The 17,723-nt window shown below is 42.0% G+C and overlaps 1 protein-coding gene across 1 annotated transcript in view; it reads right to left on the bottom strand.

Annotated features, from left to right (window-relative positions):
* The window catches only part of MCPH1 (microcephalin 1), a 298,662-nt gene that overhangs the window by 228,439 nt on the left and 52,500 nt on the right, over nt 1-17,723 (bottom strand). The window contains exon 10 of the mRNA XM_040428547.1: nt 5,401-5,438. Coding sequence (XP_040284481.1) covers nt 5,401-5,438 — 38 coding nt within the window. The remainder of the gene's footprint in view (nt 1-5,400; nt 5,439-17,723) is intronic.

Raw genomic sequence — 17,723 nt, 5'->3', positions numbered from 1 at the left:
AACCAGCATGGGTTTACCAACGACAGAGGTTGTCAGACTAACCTTTTGTTTTATGAGGAGTTGAGTAGAAGCCTGGACAGAGGGGCGGCTGTGGATGTAGTGTTTTCAGATTTTGCAAAGGCTTTTGATACTGTCCCTTGTAGACGTTTAATAGGTAAAGTAAGGTCTACAGGCTTGGAAAGTATAGTTTACAACTGGATTGAAAACTGGCTGAAGGACAGTGTCCAGAAAGTTTTGGTCAATGATTCCTATTCAGAATGGTCCCGGGTTATAAGTGGTGTACCCCAAGGCTGAGTGCTGGGTCCTCTATTATTTAATGTATTTATTAATGATATTGAGGATGGAATTAATAGCACCATTTTTATTTTTGCAGATGACACTAAGCTATGTAGTACTGTGCAGTCTATGGAAGATGTCCCAAAACTACAAGCTGACTTGGACACTCTGAATGATTGGACATCAACTTGACAAATGAGGTTCAATGTGGATAAATGTAAAGTTACGCATCTTGGTAGTAATAATCTCTGTGCTTCATATGTCCTAGTGGATGTAACACTTGGAAAGTCACTTATAGAGAAGGATTTGGGTGTCCTTGTAGATGGTAGATTAAATAACAGCATACAATGTCAATCAGTTGCTTCTAAGGCTACCAGGATATTGTCATGCATTAAACGAGGCATGGACTCGCGGGACAGAGATGTAATATTACCATTTAATAAATCTTTGGTGCGGCCTCACATGCAGTTCATTTCTGGGCACCAGTCCATAGAAAGGATGCCCTAGAGTTGTAAAAAGTACAAAGGAGAGCAACTAAACTTATAAGGGGCATGGAGGTTCTTAGTTATTAGGAAAGATTAACAGAATTAAGGGTACATCTATTATTTAGGCAAGGTCACAACAGGAACAATGGATAGTTTTAAAAAGGGTTTAGATGAATTCTCAAAAGTAAATGACATTAAAGGGGTTGACTAGGCTTTTTCTATTGATGACCTATCCTCAGGATAAGTCATCAATATCAGATCAGCGGGGGTCCGACACTCGGGACTCCCGTCGATCAGCTGTATGACAAAACGGCGCGTGCAGTGCACACGTCCCCTCTCCCTTCCTGTCCCCTACTGCTGTCCCATAGGTATACAGCAGAGATCAGGAAGAGAGGTGGCACAATCTGATATTGACATTGATAGGTAATCAATCGAAAAAGCCCGGACAACCTCTTTAATGCTTATGGAAATGTGTACAAATCTAAGTCTCACTTCCTTTTGGGATTCGCATCCCCACCAATCCCTTGGTTTAACTTGATGGACTTATGTCTTTTTTCAACCCTATTAACTATGTAATGGATTGCAAGGTGAAAGGCATCATTAAATCAAATAGCCGTATAAGGCATTGGGCCAGGTAGAACAGAGAATTTCCTAGTAACAGTCTTTAAATCTATGCTCATCTAGGGCTTAGAAGTCTTGTACATGGTCCTATTCAGTGATTCAGAGCCATCTTATAACGGCGGCCCTGCCTGTTTGTCTGTCACATGACCTAGATAGATGTTTCTAGAAGCAAACAATGCAGGGGCAGACTGGGAACTTAAAGTGGCCCTGGAAAAAAACAAAAAATGGTCCCATGTCATAGGCGGATCCAGATTGACAGAATGTGGGGAAACACAAGTAGGTAGGGACAACAGAAGAAGGCAGGGCCAGCAGTAACTAAGTGCAGTACAAAAAACTGCCCCAGCTGAACTAAACACCATAGTGCAGCATAAAATATTGCCGCCAGGGTGCAGTATTCAATTATATCACAGTTGAATTCAGGAAAGCGCCTGCCCCCTGCCAGCCAGCATTGATTAATGCCAAGAACAGATTTTTATGTACCAAGCCACTGGCCTTAAGAAGGGCTCGGGAAATTTCCATGTTGGTTCTATGGCCAGTCTGCCCCTGAACCAATGCGCCTACTGAAACAAGGCAAGCAGGGATCTTAAAAACCCACATACATAACTGAAATAGAAAGTATATTATAAATTGTATAACTTTGCATTGTAGAAAGAATAACCTTCCTTTGCTTAAACTGCAATGCCCCTTTAACTTATGTATGACAGGAAAGCTCCTAGAGGGGGATCTGTCTGAACTGGGAAATGTCCATATGCACATGTACAATGATATGTTAATTCGATGACTTGTAAACTGGATGTTATCTCTGTATGGTCTTTACAAAACGTTCTTTATTTCCATCAGCTACATAATGCTTGGCAGAGCACTAATAACTGACGAGTCAAAACAGACCCACAAAGATCTCAGCAAAGCAGGAGTCTCGACAGATCTAGGAGATAAGGCAGCTAAAGGTAGGGGTGTGCTTTATTCTCCAGTGAAAGTATTTCCTTTAAGTTATGCCTCATTTGTTTTGCCTTCAACACCAACCTTTTGTGGCTGCCCTGGAGGTCAGTAGATTGCAAGTTCTGAATCTTCAGTATTTACTCATGACTCCAATAGTGTGAAACTGTACCTATACCACACACGCTAACCAGGCCTGAAAAGAATAAAATGAGTGTAGGATACTGTACAGCCAGCCAATGCTGTACACTATTAATAACAATATCAGCCTCATTACACAATGAACGTTGACAATACTGGATTCGCTCCACAAGCAATGAAATGAGGGTTTTATTCTGAAACTTGGTATAAAACTTAAAAAAAAGACTTATTAAAACACTAAGGCTATGTACACATCTGCATTAAAAATCCAGTCAAAATAGTGTAACATGCCTATGCAGCAGAAGAAATTTCACGTTAAGTTAAGCTAGAAACCTGGTGTAAATTACAGCTGAAACCCGCAATGAACTCCTACCAGGCGGAGATTTCTGTTTCTGATGCATGGACCTCCCGAGATAAAGCAAAATTATTAGCAGATGTGCACCTCTTAATAAATTTGCACATATTAGTCCTGTGAAACATCATAAGGGTTAGTACAGGCGATATCCTAAAGACAATGGGGGGGGGGGGGGGGGGCGAAGTCAATTATTAAACGGAAATATGCCTATTAGGCGCAGCAGTTGCAGAAAGAGCTGAGCCTCTAGGTATAATGGCAACTTAATTGCGGGCGCATATGAACATGGGACCAACACAGATGTCTTCAGCTGCCAATTGCACATGTAACAGGTCAGCCAGTTTCATAGGTATAAATCTGCTGACAAATGCCCTTTAAATCTAGCAGATATTAGCCTGTTGGATCTGACAGATGCGCTTCTGTAGGACAAGTTGCTAAAAAATTCAATTCTGGCTATGAGAGAACGGTGCCACATTAGACTGTGCATCACAATTTATAGCAGATGACCAAGACCATTTGTTGCAGGTTTTACTTTAGAATACCCATGCTGACCGACCCTTGTCTAACGGCTGGAAGTACCTGTGAGCGTCAGAAATGGATCATGGAGCAATGGAAGAAGACAGCCTGGTCTAATGAAACACATTTTCTTTTACAAAATGTGATGGTTGGTTGGTTGGTGTGTGTATGTTGATTATCCGTTTCAGACCAAGTACAATCCGTTAGTGGCAACTGTATAAAGCACCCTACCAGACTGTAAACATTGTTCAGGAAATGGTTTGATGAACATGACAAAGTCCAAGGTGCGTAACTGGCCTTCATTGTCCCCAGATCTCAATCTGATTGAACATAAAGGAATGTGCTCAAAATAAGTCCATAATATATACACCCCCATCTCATAAATTTGGACTCCACTTCATAATTAGGGAATTAAAGGGTCTGCTGCTAACATCTTGGTGCCAGAAATCAGATGACACCTCCAGAGCTCTTGTGAGGTCCATGCGAGGAGTCCGAGTTGTTTTAATGTTAAAATTATATGGCTCATCGGGCTATACAAAATTATATATTTATAAATCTAGTGTTGGTGACCTTATTACTATATATTCCAATTAATATGTCCTAATAATCTGCATTAGGTCACTCTTATGCAGTCCGTATTTGGTCAGTATTTTTCAGTACTTGTAAGGCTAGTTTCACACTAGCGGCAGGGGAGTCCGGCGGGTGCATGCAGTACTTTTAGTCCGGCTGCCTCTCTCCATGCGCTGCCGTCAGAACTCCGCGCCCATTATAGTCAATAGGGACGGAGCGGAAGTGTGGGGGCACATGTGAACTAGCGGCAGGGCCGATCAGACAGGCTGTTAACCTGCCGGACTCCCCTGCCGCTAGAGTGAAAGTACCCTTAGCCAAAACACAGAAGGGGCACTTATCTTTCCATTATACTTTCTCTCTGTAGGTTACATTAGTGGTTTTAGTAACAAAATACTGTTGTGTGGATGAGGCCTTACAATCAAAGTCAATAGGCGAAAAGGGACCTACATTTGGATTTGTCAACATTTAATCAAACAGAATATACAATGGTGTCCATGCCATTTAAAATATCACAGTAATCTAGATATCAAGTTGGGATATCGTGTATAAACCATTTTCATGATCTTCCTTCCATACCCAGGCCTGTTTCACACATCAGTGATTTCCATCAGCGATTTTTGGTCAAAGCCAAATGAAGGTCATAAACGCTGAATAGGTGCAATTCTTTTCATTATACCTTATCTCTGTGTAGCTCCACTCCTGATTTTGGCTCACAATCACTGATGGAAATCACTGATCAGACACTGACCAAACACTCGCATGTGAAACATGCCTTACTTTCTGGTTTGATAGATCTCATTAAATAGAATGTGGAGTTAACGTGCAAATGCACCTACTCATCTTCCAAAAATGGGGACACTGGCTTGCTCCTTTCTGGAGACACAGTGGCTTTGAGACAGAATAGAATAAACATCTTCTGGTACATTAAACTAAGTGTATCAAGTAACCCTGTGGTATGTGTCAACACCATTACATGACTATGTGGGTACTCAACATGGACGACGATGAAATACAATATTCTATGAGAGGATGTTTTACAGAATTCAGTTGTCAGAGATCATGTGTACTCAAGAAAAGGTTTCACTAATAGTGAATAAAAATTTGTTAGGCCTCATGCACACAATCATATTTTTCATCCGTGCGCTATATGCTTATTTACAGCACACTAACCCATTTATTTTTTAGGGGTCATGCACACATCCATATTTTTTTGTGAACCCATGTGGCAGTTTTGCAAATTATAGAACATATCCTATTCTAGTCCACATTGCAGATGAGAACAGGAACTCATGGAAGGTAACCGTATTTTGAGGATCTGTGGTTTGTAGATCAAAATATAGACACAGGCCTTATGATCGCTGTAGTCAAGCTTGTACAGCAGGTCTCGGGTGGCAATCACCGTCATAGGCTCTACAGTTTATAGCAGATGACAATTTGTTGCTGGTATTCCCTCGTGGTTGAACCAATAATAAGAAATAATAAGAATACAGTAGAGAAACTTACTCAGTGGACATGCTCGTCATAACCAGCGATCTTGTGACCTAAGACATACAAACAAAAAGGAATTAACCGGTGTTTAATGTATGACTGTATTTAGTAAAATAGGTACCATTCGCAATAAGGAACTTCCTTTAAAATAAAGACATTCTCCATAAAATAATTCCCACTGATTCACTTTTAAAATCCATACTGTGGAAAAAAACTATCAACATGCAGAATCTTCTCATTCACTCAATGGCACTAAATCGACAAGTGGATGCAAGGCGTGTACAAAATCGAATTCACGCCAGTAATCCAAGGGTCAGCCTCAAACTTCTAATGCAGGTTCTATGGTAAACATGCATTTGATTATGTCCTGTCTGTATCTCTGCTGTGTGAGTATACCCTTAGGATGAAAGTGCTTTGAAAAACAGGTACACCACACTTATGGTATCAAAATATTAACAGGCTTTTTTATTATTATTTTTTCACTTCACTAAAATAGTTGGTGCAAAGAATGACGTTTAATTCAAAAACTCATCCATTATTCCAGTAGTGTTCAACCTCACCTAATATTGTGAGTTCAAATCAGGCCATCGACTACATCAACCAACCATATATGGTCAACCTCAGATAGACTGGTGTTTGACGCACACAAGTAATTACATGGACATACATTCGCCTGATCAGCCTTTCTGTTTTACTGCCAGATTTTCGACCTGGGAAGGACATTGCATCCCACAGGTCTTTTTCAGGGACTGGGCCACGGAGCACCCACAGGCAACACGCCAGTAGGACATTGATGTTCTAATGCATTAATAGTTTGTCCTCTTTACTAACAGATTATAAATACAGTCCCTCCAAAAGGAAACCTGACATTAATTAACAAGCACAAAGGTATAGTAGTAAAACAAGCAGTGTAAAATATATTTACAATACAATTTAGAACATTGAGTGAGGGGAACTTATATGTGATTTATATTCTATGGATTTGTTTGGAATCCCATTCGCTAGTACCTGGCTTTGGAGGCCCCTGAGGCAGTAGTATTGAGAGATGTTATAAGGTCTTAGGAGCAGTACATCGATGTGATAACTCCTGGCTCTCACACAGCGCTGTGTAAGTGACCTAGCAATATTAAACAAGTGACAACCACATATTTGCTTTTTTGTTACTTTAAAGAGAATATCACTGAGGTAAGGAAAAGGGAAAACACTGGAGAGGTCTCATTGGGTCAGGACCATCTCCAAATGTGTGGAGAAAGGTACTCCAACAGGTTTAAGTAACACTACAAGAAAATTTAGACTAGAACATCCAGAATCACTGGTGCACATCCATAAACCTAGCAAGCAAACAGAAAACGTATGGCAGCACACTATTATACATGCAAACAATAGAACTAGGTATTAGGGATTATTTTGGAATACAGTGATAGTATACCTACTATACATGAAAAATGGAAGCAATTTGTGCACATTTTTGATCAGGCGTGTGTGGCGGGCCCATCTACAGGCGTCAAGTTGGCTTCTGCAGATGGGTACCTAACACTAACAGAACTGCCTCTCCTGGGCATAACCTAAGCCTACAATGTTTAGGGCGGTGTAGGAATCAGCTATATTTGTATTCTGCTCAGAAACCCTGGGCAGATGGGCAGGGAGTGCTCAATCTAAAGGAGGGAGGTACCCTCCAAACATACTGCAAGAAAATTTAGACTGGCACATCCAAAATCACTGGAGTACATCCATAAAGATAGCATGCAAACAGCAAACAAAAAAACTTACACATGCAAACAACACAACTAGGGATTATTCTGTATTAAAGTGGTACTATACCTACTATACATGAAAAATGGAAGTATGTTTGGCGGGTACCTCCCTCCTTTAGATTGAGCACTCCCTGCCCATCCGCCCAGGGCTTATGAGCAGAGTATAAATATAGCTGGTTCCTACACTGCCCTGAACATTGTAGGCTTTCATTTTTCATGCATAGTACCACTTTAATACAGAATAATCCCTAATCCCTAGTTCTATTGTTTGCATGTGTAATGGTGTTCTGCCATACGTGTTTTGTTTGCTGTTTGCATGCTATCTTTATGGATGTGCACCAGTGATTTTAGATGTGCTAGTCAAAATTTCCTTGCAGTATGTTTGGAGGGTACCTCCCTCCTTTAGATTGAGCACTCTCCGCCCATCCGCCCAGGGCTTCTGAGCAGAGTATAACTATAGCTGGTTCCTACACCACCCTGAACATTGTAGGCTTAGGTTAGACCCAGGAGAGGCTATTCTGTAAGTGTTACGTACTCATCTGCAAAAGCCACCTTGACAGCGGCAGATGGGCCCAACACACATTTGATCAAAAATGTGCGCAAAGAGGTTCCATTTTTTATGTATAACAGGTATAGTACCACTTAAATCCAGAATAATCTCTAATCCCTATGTTTAAGGATCAGTGAGCCAAGAAAAGCAATTCAAGTTGATGAAAAATGAAGGATTGCTCTGCTCCACAAATGTGCAATCTGTAATTGTAGCACTTGGCATTTAATGGCACCTGCATATTATATCACTGCATACAGCCCCTATAACACTATGTATCCACCAAATTGCTCAGAATAAGCTCACCAGGCCATTATCATCCTTCTAGATGCCAAAGCCTAGACCAGTCAGCAGCAATGAGGTGTGGTTTAAGAGACAGTCTTGAGGTTGAGAGAGGAAGATAGGAAGAGAAAAATATCCAAAAGTTCTACAGCTGCTCTCCTGACACTTTCCAGGTTTCCACTGGTTTCTAAAACACAAGAATGCCTGCTCTGCCAACCCCTGGCTAAGTCGAGACACCAACCTGTCCCTACCAGTCATTTCCTGTGTGTTAAGACATGACCAGGAACGAGACTAGCGGACTGGCCAAGCACTGGAGTGGGAACTGTAAACGATGGATGAGGTATCACATTTATTTTTTACTTATCCCAGTCTGAGCCTTTTCCTTGCTTAACAACACCTATAGCTGTTATGTCTGACAATTTGTGTTTCATGCTTTACTGCTGAACATTCACAAGTCTACCACAATATCAGACTATATCCAATACATCAATTACACATTTAAAATGACATACATGTTACATTTGATCTAGAGCTCAAAACATTTGGGGTCAGTTATAAAAGTGGCATAAAGTAGAACTGGCTTCGTTGCCTATAGCAACCAATCAGACTCCACCTTTCATTTTCCAGAAGAGCTGTCCAAAATGAAAGGTGGAATCTGATTGGTTGCTATGGGCAACTAGGCCAGTCCTACTTTACACCAGTCTGATAAATGATAAAATTACCCCAATAGTCCATATTATTTATCCGTTGGGACATTTCTAAACGTTTTCTTTAGAGCATGACTAGGCAGTTGTAATACTCAAACATGCATCATCTAAAACATGCATAGACAGGTGATACAGGTTTCCCTTTTTAGCTGAGAAGCATATTTTTTTTATTTATTACAGATGCCACCCTATTCATTACCAACATTTCCCGCAATAAACAGTTAAACCCCTCTAAAAAACACCCCTTTGAGAAAACCACCCTTATGCAGACCAGATTTTCAGCTCCATCATATAATATACATACTAGTCATCTTCTTTGAGAGGGCCACCCCTCCAGAAGACCACTTTTCAATGCAATTCTGGACGATTGCCTTTCCTTATAATACCAACTATAAGACCTTGGAAAGACTATCTTGAATTTCATTTACAAACCTAAAAAAATGTTACTGTATATTAATGCATAAAGAAATTTATGAATTTAGGGAAAAAAGACATGAAAATTGGAGTAAACATGTTAAAACCTCAGGGGGAAGTAGGGAAGTACAGTAGTAAAATGAGCCAAGCCACAAACTCAACACTCTATACACAAGTGGTCATTCCGCTGAGTACAGAGAAATGATGGTAAAGAAGAATGTTACGCTCTTCTGGTAAGAGTAATACTTGGCAGAAACATGAGAATTAAACCAGACCCAGAGTCAATCCATCATCAATTCAGAGATCTGCTCTCACAAAAACATGATCTTGCACTGTAGTGTGTGACTTTTGACAGAAGGGTTGAAAAATTATATATTAGCCATCGAAAGGGCCGTAAAAAAATCTTTATCTCTTAAGGGAAGTTGACATTGACAAAAAATTATTTTGGCTTGAAGACTATTGGCTTTCACCCATTTAGCAAGGAATGGACAACTTAGAAGACCATGAATTCCCGTCTCAATTAAACTGATTCAAAGCAATAATGTACCAGAGTGTGATGTATGAACTGTTGTAAGGGACAAGTCTAATCTTAAAGAGGTATTGCAGCCCAAAAAAAAATTGTTGCAATGGGAATACAAACTGTGCTTGAAAAAAAAAAAAAAAAATCCCTCACCAACTCCCCATGGCTCCAGTTCCAACAGCGCCTGGGTTCCTACTGTGCTATGCGCTCCGGTGAGGTCATCTGGCATATAGGAAATGGCTAGGAATGTCACTCAGCCAATCATTGGCTAATGTGTGACATTGCAACAGCTAGTGATTGGCTGAGCGTCTTTCACAACCATTTGCTGATATGTTGGGGTGTGAGCAGGAAGTGCAGAGCAACAGAGACCTGGGCATCATCAGAATGGCAAAGGCGGGGGTGGTTTACTCGAACTGAACCAGGCATTTTGCTGAAATTTGTATAAAACTCCAGAGCAAGATGAGCACTGGAGCTGTTCAATACCCAGCACATGCCAGTGAGTTCTCATATTCATGAACTTGTGGCTCTTCTCACCCTCCTGCCGCTGACTGACATTTTTTTTCCTACTGCAACTGGTGGGAGGGTTGGAAAGCAGGAGCTCATAAATCTGAAGTTTCCATGGCACATGCTATGTATTGAATAACTCCAACGTTCAGCTCGCATTGGAGAGATTTCACCAAATCGGCTGTGTGATGTAAGCGACCCAGTATTTTGATCAGGGTATCTGTCACTAGTTTATGTATTATCTCTTGTCCCCTTGCCCTTACCTTTGTCTATCAACAGTTTTGCACTGCTAATTGCAATTCCAATTTTTTTGAGTTTGTTATAGTTTACTACTTTTAACAAAAAAAAACTTTTCTTTGTGTCGCAACATTCTGACACCCATTTTTCTGTCAATCTGTCTGAGGGGTTGCTTTTTGTGGGATGAGCTGTAGTTTTTATTGGTACCATAATGGGGAAAATACAACTTTTTTTTTTCTTTTTTCATTCCGTTTTTTTTGGTGGAGGTGAGCTAACCAAAAAACAGCAATTGTAAGGATATTGACAGGCTGCGGATTTTATGCTATGGATATGTAGGTGGAATATCCACAGCCTATTACATTAATAATATGTAATCCACAGGCTGCAGAAAAGATTTACAGCACAAATTGATGTGCAGTGTGGATTTTGAATCTATAGCACGTCAACTTCTGCTGCAGATTTCCACCATGGATTTCGCCATCGATTCGTCAAGGATTCTCCTGTGGAACTGCACCAATATGTGTGGTGGAAAATTCACCTCATGTGACCATATGCTAACACAGTGAATTTTACTAGTGGAAACGTTATGGAAATCAGAGACTAATCCTCGGGCTTCTGCAATGGATTTTCTACTTGCATGTCGTGCATCTGCACGCAGCTTTAGCCCATTCAATGGGGCTAATCTGCATGCAGATACCTGCTACAGTTAACATCGGTTACCATGCCAATAGAAGGACATGTCCGGAAATAAGTACGGCATAACAGACAGCGTAGACTTCTGTTGACAACAATGGGAGGCAAATGCAGAATGGCTTCCAAAACATAATTTGGTCCACAAAAAACGCTATGCGAACGATCCTAACAGTCATGAAAAACAGCTCTCCTCCGAAAGGACAAAAACAACCTCATACTAGCCAAACCAGAAACTCACCCCAACCCCAAAACAATTAGAGACCAACTGCCCTTTCAATGGTACAAGTGAATCTACAAAACTTTGTAATATATATTATTACAGAAAAATGCTACTTTCTTCACTTACCAGAATCCTCTTCCCCCCAATATCCTGCAGTGGTCAATCACTCCCAGTTCACAGCTAATTTCCGTCGGCAGCGAAGGCAGATTAGTAGTTCACTGAGAAATCAGAGCACTATATGGCCTTGTTATGAATCCTTATTGCCAAGTACAAAAGAAATCGAGATCGAAGCTTTGCCAAATACAGAAAATACAGAACTGGAACTATTTCATTGCAATTTGGCATGTAAGATCATATTCTGCAAGAACGAAGTGTTAAAGGGGTTGTGTCACTTCAGCAGATGGCATTTATCATGTAGAGAAAGTTAATAGAAGGCACTTACTAATGTATTGTGATTGTCCATATTGCGTCCTTTGCTGTCTGGATTAATTTTTCCATCGCATTATACACGGCTCGTTTCCATGGTTACGACCACCCTGTAATCCATCACTGGTGGTCGTGCTTGCACACTATAGGAAATAGCACCAGCCTATGTGTGCTCCCACGTTCCCGGCCACCAGAGAGGCCGGCACTTTTTCCTATAGTGTGGAAGCACGACCACCGCTGCTGGATTGCAGGGTGGTCGTAACCATGGAAACGAGCCGTGTATAATGCGTTGGAAAAATGAATCCAGCCAGCAAAGGAAGCAATATGGATAATAACAATACATTAGTAAGTGGATTGTATTAAACTTTCTTTACATAATAAATGCCACTTGCTCAACTGGCACAACGCCTTTAATGCATTTAAGCGGTTTATGATCATTCACACTGTTTACGCAAAAAGTGGAAGTCAAATTAGCGTCATTCAAAGCAACTACCCCAACACATAGCACAGAAGCTGTAGTTGCCTTTAATTTTGCCATGGACACATATAGAAATGAGACTGGGATTTGGGTGGTACAATAGGACTAAAACTAGACTAAGTAATAGTAATGATAATAAAAGTATTGCAACCTCAGGCCAACATCTGAAAGACAAACAATTGACTATCAAATTTAAAATTGAATATTGGGTAACTTAGCAGACACTACACTATACATAGTGAGAACTAAGGCTTCCTGGATGATAACGCCGTCACAGGATCATTTATTACCAGCTGCCTTTCCTGCACATCAACACTGGATTACAAATACAAGAGCGCAACCTAGTGGTCATAGCTATGCACTGTCAGAATGTAGTTGTTTTTCGCTGCAGATAAAACACAGATGCAGCAGCCTTAATTGAGAATTTTAAAAGACGGAGAATCTAGGGCAGACATGCTCAAACTGCGGCCCTTCAGCTGTAAAACTACAACTCCCACAATGCCCTGCTGCAGGCTGATACCTGTAGGCTGTTCGGGCATGCTGGGAGTTGTAGTTTTGCAACAGCTGGAGGGCCGCAGTTTGAGGATGCCGGATCTAGGCCATTCATTAAAACACTTGAGAACCAACAATTTGATTTCATTTTCTTTCTCAGAAGCTCCAGATGAATCGCTTTCTGAAGCACAAACCTCAAACAGAATGTTTCATTTCTGCTAGGTTTGTAAAGATGCTCCAGTGCATCGCTCTTAGGTACAGCACTTTCAAATGCATTATGGAGAACTAGAAAATGAGGGTTTATTAGCCGTTTTGTTGAGTATATTATATACTGGCCAGAAGCATTGCAATAATTGGCAACTTTTTAAGCGTCTAGCCACTGCGAGACAAGAGGCAGAGGCTTAGTGAGACCCAACGGATTTACTATGACACTGCTATAAGTTACAGCTGGAGTGTACGCCAGCCCTTGCCAGAGATGCACCTAATTTATTAAGAGGCATCTTAATAAATTAGGGTCATCCCACTCCTGCATAGAAGGACTGGGAAAACCAGTCTTGATAAATGTTCCTCATTGTGCATATAGATGGGATACTAGTGCTGGGTGATTTAGTAAAAAATAAATAAAAATAAAAATAAAAAATAAAAAATTGTCCCCGCACCGCCGCTGCTGGTTCTCCCCGTGCACAGATGAAAACATCCGGTGTCGGGGGACCAGCCAATAGTAGGCAGGGACGGGCCTCCCTAGCATCGCGAGTGACGCTAGGGAGGCTCGTACACGTCCCCGTCTGTTAAAAACCCCCGAGACTAGATGTTTTCATCGGCGCACGGGAAGAAGTAGCAGTAGCGTTGCGGAGACCAGGAGCGGCACGGGGAGCAAGGTAAGTATATTCCGTGTAGGGGGGGGGGGGCGTTTATAGTATTGTATAACACCCTTAAGGGCGATTATTGATTTTCCTCAATTTTTCTGACCATAACTTTTATATTTTTTTGTTGATGTAGCCATACAAAGGTGTAGTTTTCATTGGCAACATTTTGGGGTACTGGGACTTCTTGATTAACATTTTTTGTGGTGGTCGTAAGAACAGGAAAACAAAAAAAACTAAAACATCTCCGTTATGGACAGTTTACCATGTTATCTTCATTATACGTGTTCTAGTGAACTAAGCAATACCATGCATGTGTGTGTGTTGGGGTTAACACTTTTACAAAATAAAAACATTTTTACTAAACAAAAATGTTATTTTCTAAACATTATGATCCTTCAGGTTAATTTTATTTTTACTCTCACTAGGAGACATTGCTTTTATAATGCACTGGTATACCTTGTGTACCAGTGCATTATGGCTAGTGTTGAGCGAACTTGTGTCTAAAGTTCGGGTTATCGAAGAATCGCGTTATGGAGTCTAAATTCCGTTATGGTCAGTGGTAGCGGAATCCATAACGCGATTCTTCGATAACCTGAACCCGAACTTTAGATGCCGAACTTAAAACACAAGTTTGCGCAACACTAATTATGGCCTATCACTGTGAGGCATTCTATTAGACTTTGTCAGCAGTCTAAGGCTGGTTTCACACGGGCGTTGCGGGAAAAGGTGCGGGTGCGTTGCGGGAACATGCACGATTTTTCAGCGCGAGTGCAAAACATTGTAATGCCTTTTGCACTCGCGTGAGAAAAATCGCGCATGTTTGGTACCCAAACCCGAACTTCTTCACAGAAGTTCGGGCTTGGGATCGGTGTTCTGTAGATTGTATTATTTTCCCTTATACCATGGTTATAAGGGAAAATAATAGCGTTCTGAATACAGAATGCTAAGTGAAATAGGGCTGGAGGAGTTAAAAAAAAAAAAAAAAAAAATCTAATTCACCTTAATCCACTTATTCCCGCAGCCCAGCTTCTCTTCTGTCTTTAACTGTGAGCAATAGGACCTTTGATGATGTCACTGCGTTCATCACATGATCCATCACCATGGTGATGGATCATGTGATGGACCATGTGATGAACGCAGTGACGTCATCAAAGGTCCTATTGCTCACAGTTAAAGACAGAAGAGATGCCAGCTGTGTGAACAAGTGGATTAAGGGGAGTTAAAAAATTTATTTATTTATATATTTTTTTTAACCCCTCCAGCCCTATTTTACTTAGCATTCTGTATTCAGAATGCTATTATTTTCCCTTATAACCATGTTATAAGGGGAAATAATAATGATCGGGTCCCCATCTCAATCGTCACCTAGCAACCGTGCATGAAAATCGCACCGCATCCGCACTTGCTTGCGGATGCTTGCGATTTTCACGCAACCCCATTCACTTCTATGGGGCCTGCGTTGCGCGAAAAACGCAGAATATAGAACATGCTGCGATTTTCACGCAACGCACAAGTGATGCGTGAAAATCACCGACCGTGTGCACAGCCCCATAGAAATGAATGGGTCAAGATTCAGTGCGGGTGCAATGCGTTCAACTCACGCATCGCATCCGCGCGGAATACTCGCCCCATGTGAAAGGGGCCTAAGGCTACTTTCACACTAGCGGCAGCCTTCTCCGGCAGGCTGTCCCGACTGTGGCAGCTAGGGAGTTAAGTGGCTGGCAACGGAGGTACCTCTGATCCGGCTGTTACAGCAGGAGCCCAGCTACAGTGAATAACCATTGGTGATCTAGAGCGCTATATCAGCACAGCCTGTGTGGGGTGTCTTCAGTCCCTGACAATAGCGCCATGTTTAACCCCTTAGTTATTGGTGGTCACTAAGGGGTTAACAGTGCATGCAGCAAGGACTGAAGAAAGTATACTGGCTGTGCTGATACAGCGCTCCGGAAGAAAAAATTTGATATGACGATTTAAAAAAAAAAAAAAAAACATCCATCAGAAACTAAAAGACCGAAAGTATCAAATGAATTCTATTAATCACCCAGCCATATTGGATACTGTGACAGCTGTATGATAAATTATATACATACACACAAGTACTTATCACTGTACAACGGGTTTAATTCATGGATACTGATATATTACAACTTGTAGAAAAAAAGCCCCCGCCTGATGTTAATAGAATCCTCCCCTCCAGCCACAGTCTGGAGTTGGAAAACAGACACCGAACAGCAGGAGCTAGGTTTCTAGCTATGTCTCTTTGTCTAAAAACATTTTACTAATTAAATGCATCAGCACTAGCGGCCTAAAATATTAAAGTCCAGCTGTGAAGATCAATCAGGGTACTACGCCAAACGGTGCTGAATGATCTTCAACAAGATCAGGTTTTCCTTACAAAAACCAAACCTAATTACTAGCAGATAATGAAATGAAGGGGACACAGAAATGGTCAAGACACTGGAGGACATGTATCTACACATGGATGAGGAAGTACCAGGCGTGATCATTTCCCAGAGCATGTCCTAATTGGCCTATAAGACTCTCTACGTCCGTTCTGGAGTTCTCAAGGAAAAACTGTACCCCCCACCCAGAGGCCTGAGGGAGCACCAGGCATAACAACAGACAAGCATAGGATGGTGAACACAGCAGCCTGGAACATAAACTGCAGGAACAATGGAAACTACAGAAAAGAAACTGCAGGATAAAGAGACCAATTAACATTGGTAAGAAACAGTACCAATCCTGCCTACAATGTAGACCGTGCAAATCAGGCCCCATTCACACAACTGTATTTGTGGTCTGCATCTCATCCGCATTATGCAGGCATGCTCAACCTGCGGCCCTCCAGCTACAACTCCCATCATGCCCTGCTGTAGGCTGATAGCTGTAGGCTGTTCGGGCATGCTGGGAGTTGTAGTTTTGCAACAGCTGGAGGGCCGCAGATTGAGCATGCCTGGCTTTATGGGATGTCCATTTCTGCCCTTTGGCTCTGGAGTCATAGTCCTCTGTCTACTCCACTTTTGGATTGACAAGCATAGACCATAAGTGAAGTTTTTTTATTAGTATGAAATTATTTCTCCTATTTTCTGCTGTTTAACCCCTTGACTTCAGGACCAGCGCCATACATGTACGGCGCAAGGTCCGCCGGACCAAGTGGCGTCTGTAAAAAAAGGACGGGGGGAGGCGGATGGGGGCACTGGAAGGGATAGGGATGGAGGGTGGTTTAGGGATCTGGAACCGCTGCAAAAAATTAATAAAAAATCTGTGCGGCAATTCCAGATGTTGTTGTTCTTTTCTTCTTCCTTCTTTCAGCAAGAAAAGCTCAAATCGATGTGGTGGTGCACAAGTTACAGCAAGCCAACAAGCAGCACAGAACCTCTCTGCATGCAATCACCAGCTAGAATGGCTGCCTGCAGAGAGGTTCAGCCCTTTCCTGTGCTGCTATAGCGCTGCCATTGGCTGGAGTGTTGTTCCAGCCAATTGGGGCACCATGGCTGCTCTTACCGGCTGGCATGCCGGGTAAGGGCAGTATGGTGTCTTTTTGCGCCCCCCCCCCCCCTGCAGCTCCAAGCGCTCCGATTGGCCGGTCAATGTAGACTGGCACATCGCAGCGCAAGAAGCAGAAGGAAGCTCCGGGGTGGGTCGGGGGGGTCATGGGAAGTGACCGATGCTGAACTAGTCAGTACAGGTCTCCTCCGAGGTCAGGCAGGGGACTCCAGTGTTGGGCGTCCACCACCTGCGTTGCGATTGGCTGGAACAACGCTGCAGCCAATGGCAGCGCTATAGCAGCACAGGAAAGGGCAGAACCTCTCTGCAGGCAGCCATTCTAGCTGGTGACTGCATGCAGAGTCACCAGCTAGTGCATAGTGTTCTTTTTTTTTGTATCTGCAGTAAATTTTTATACTGCAAGGTCTGCACGGACGCACCAAACGTCGTTGCGTGCGTTCTGCAGCCCTGAGCACCAATAAGTACCTTTTTTTTTTTTTACTGGCCGCTTTTCTGGGTGTAAAAAATACATTTAGTGTTAAATAGAAATCAATTTTAGGTAGTGTTAGCGCAGATTTTTGCACGGACATAATATCTGCACCTCCTAAGCGCTGATCAGAAACATCCACTTTTCTGATGGGTCTGTTCAGTTTACTGTGCAGATATATATGTATACATATATATTGAAGAAAAATCCAGCGGGGGCACCACC

The sequence above is a fragment of the Bufo bufo genome, chromosome 4 (assembly GCF_905171765.1).
Source record: "Bufo bufo chromosome 4, aBufBuf1.1, whole genome shotgun sequence".
NCBI classification, from domain to species: Eukaryota; Metazoa; Chordata; class Amphibia; order Anura; family Bufonidae; genus Bufo; species Bufo bufo.
Note: the sequence above shows the minus strand (reverse complement) of the source record. Positions and strands in the feature narration are given on the sequence as shown.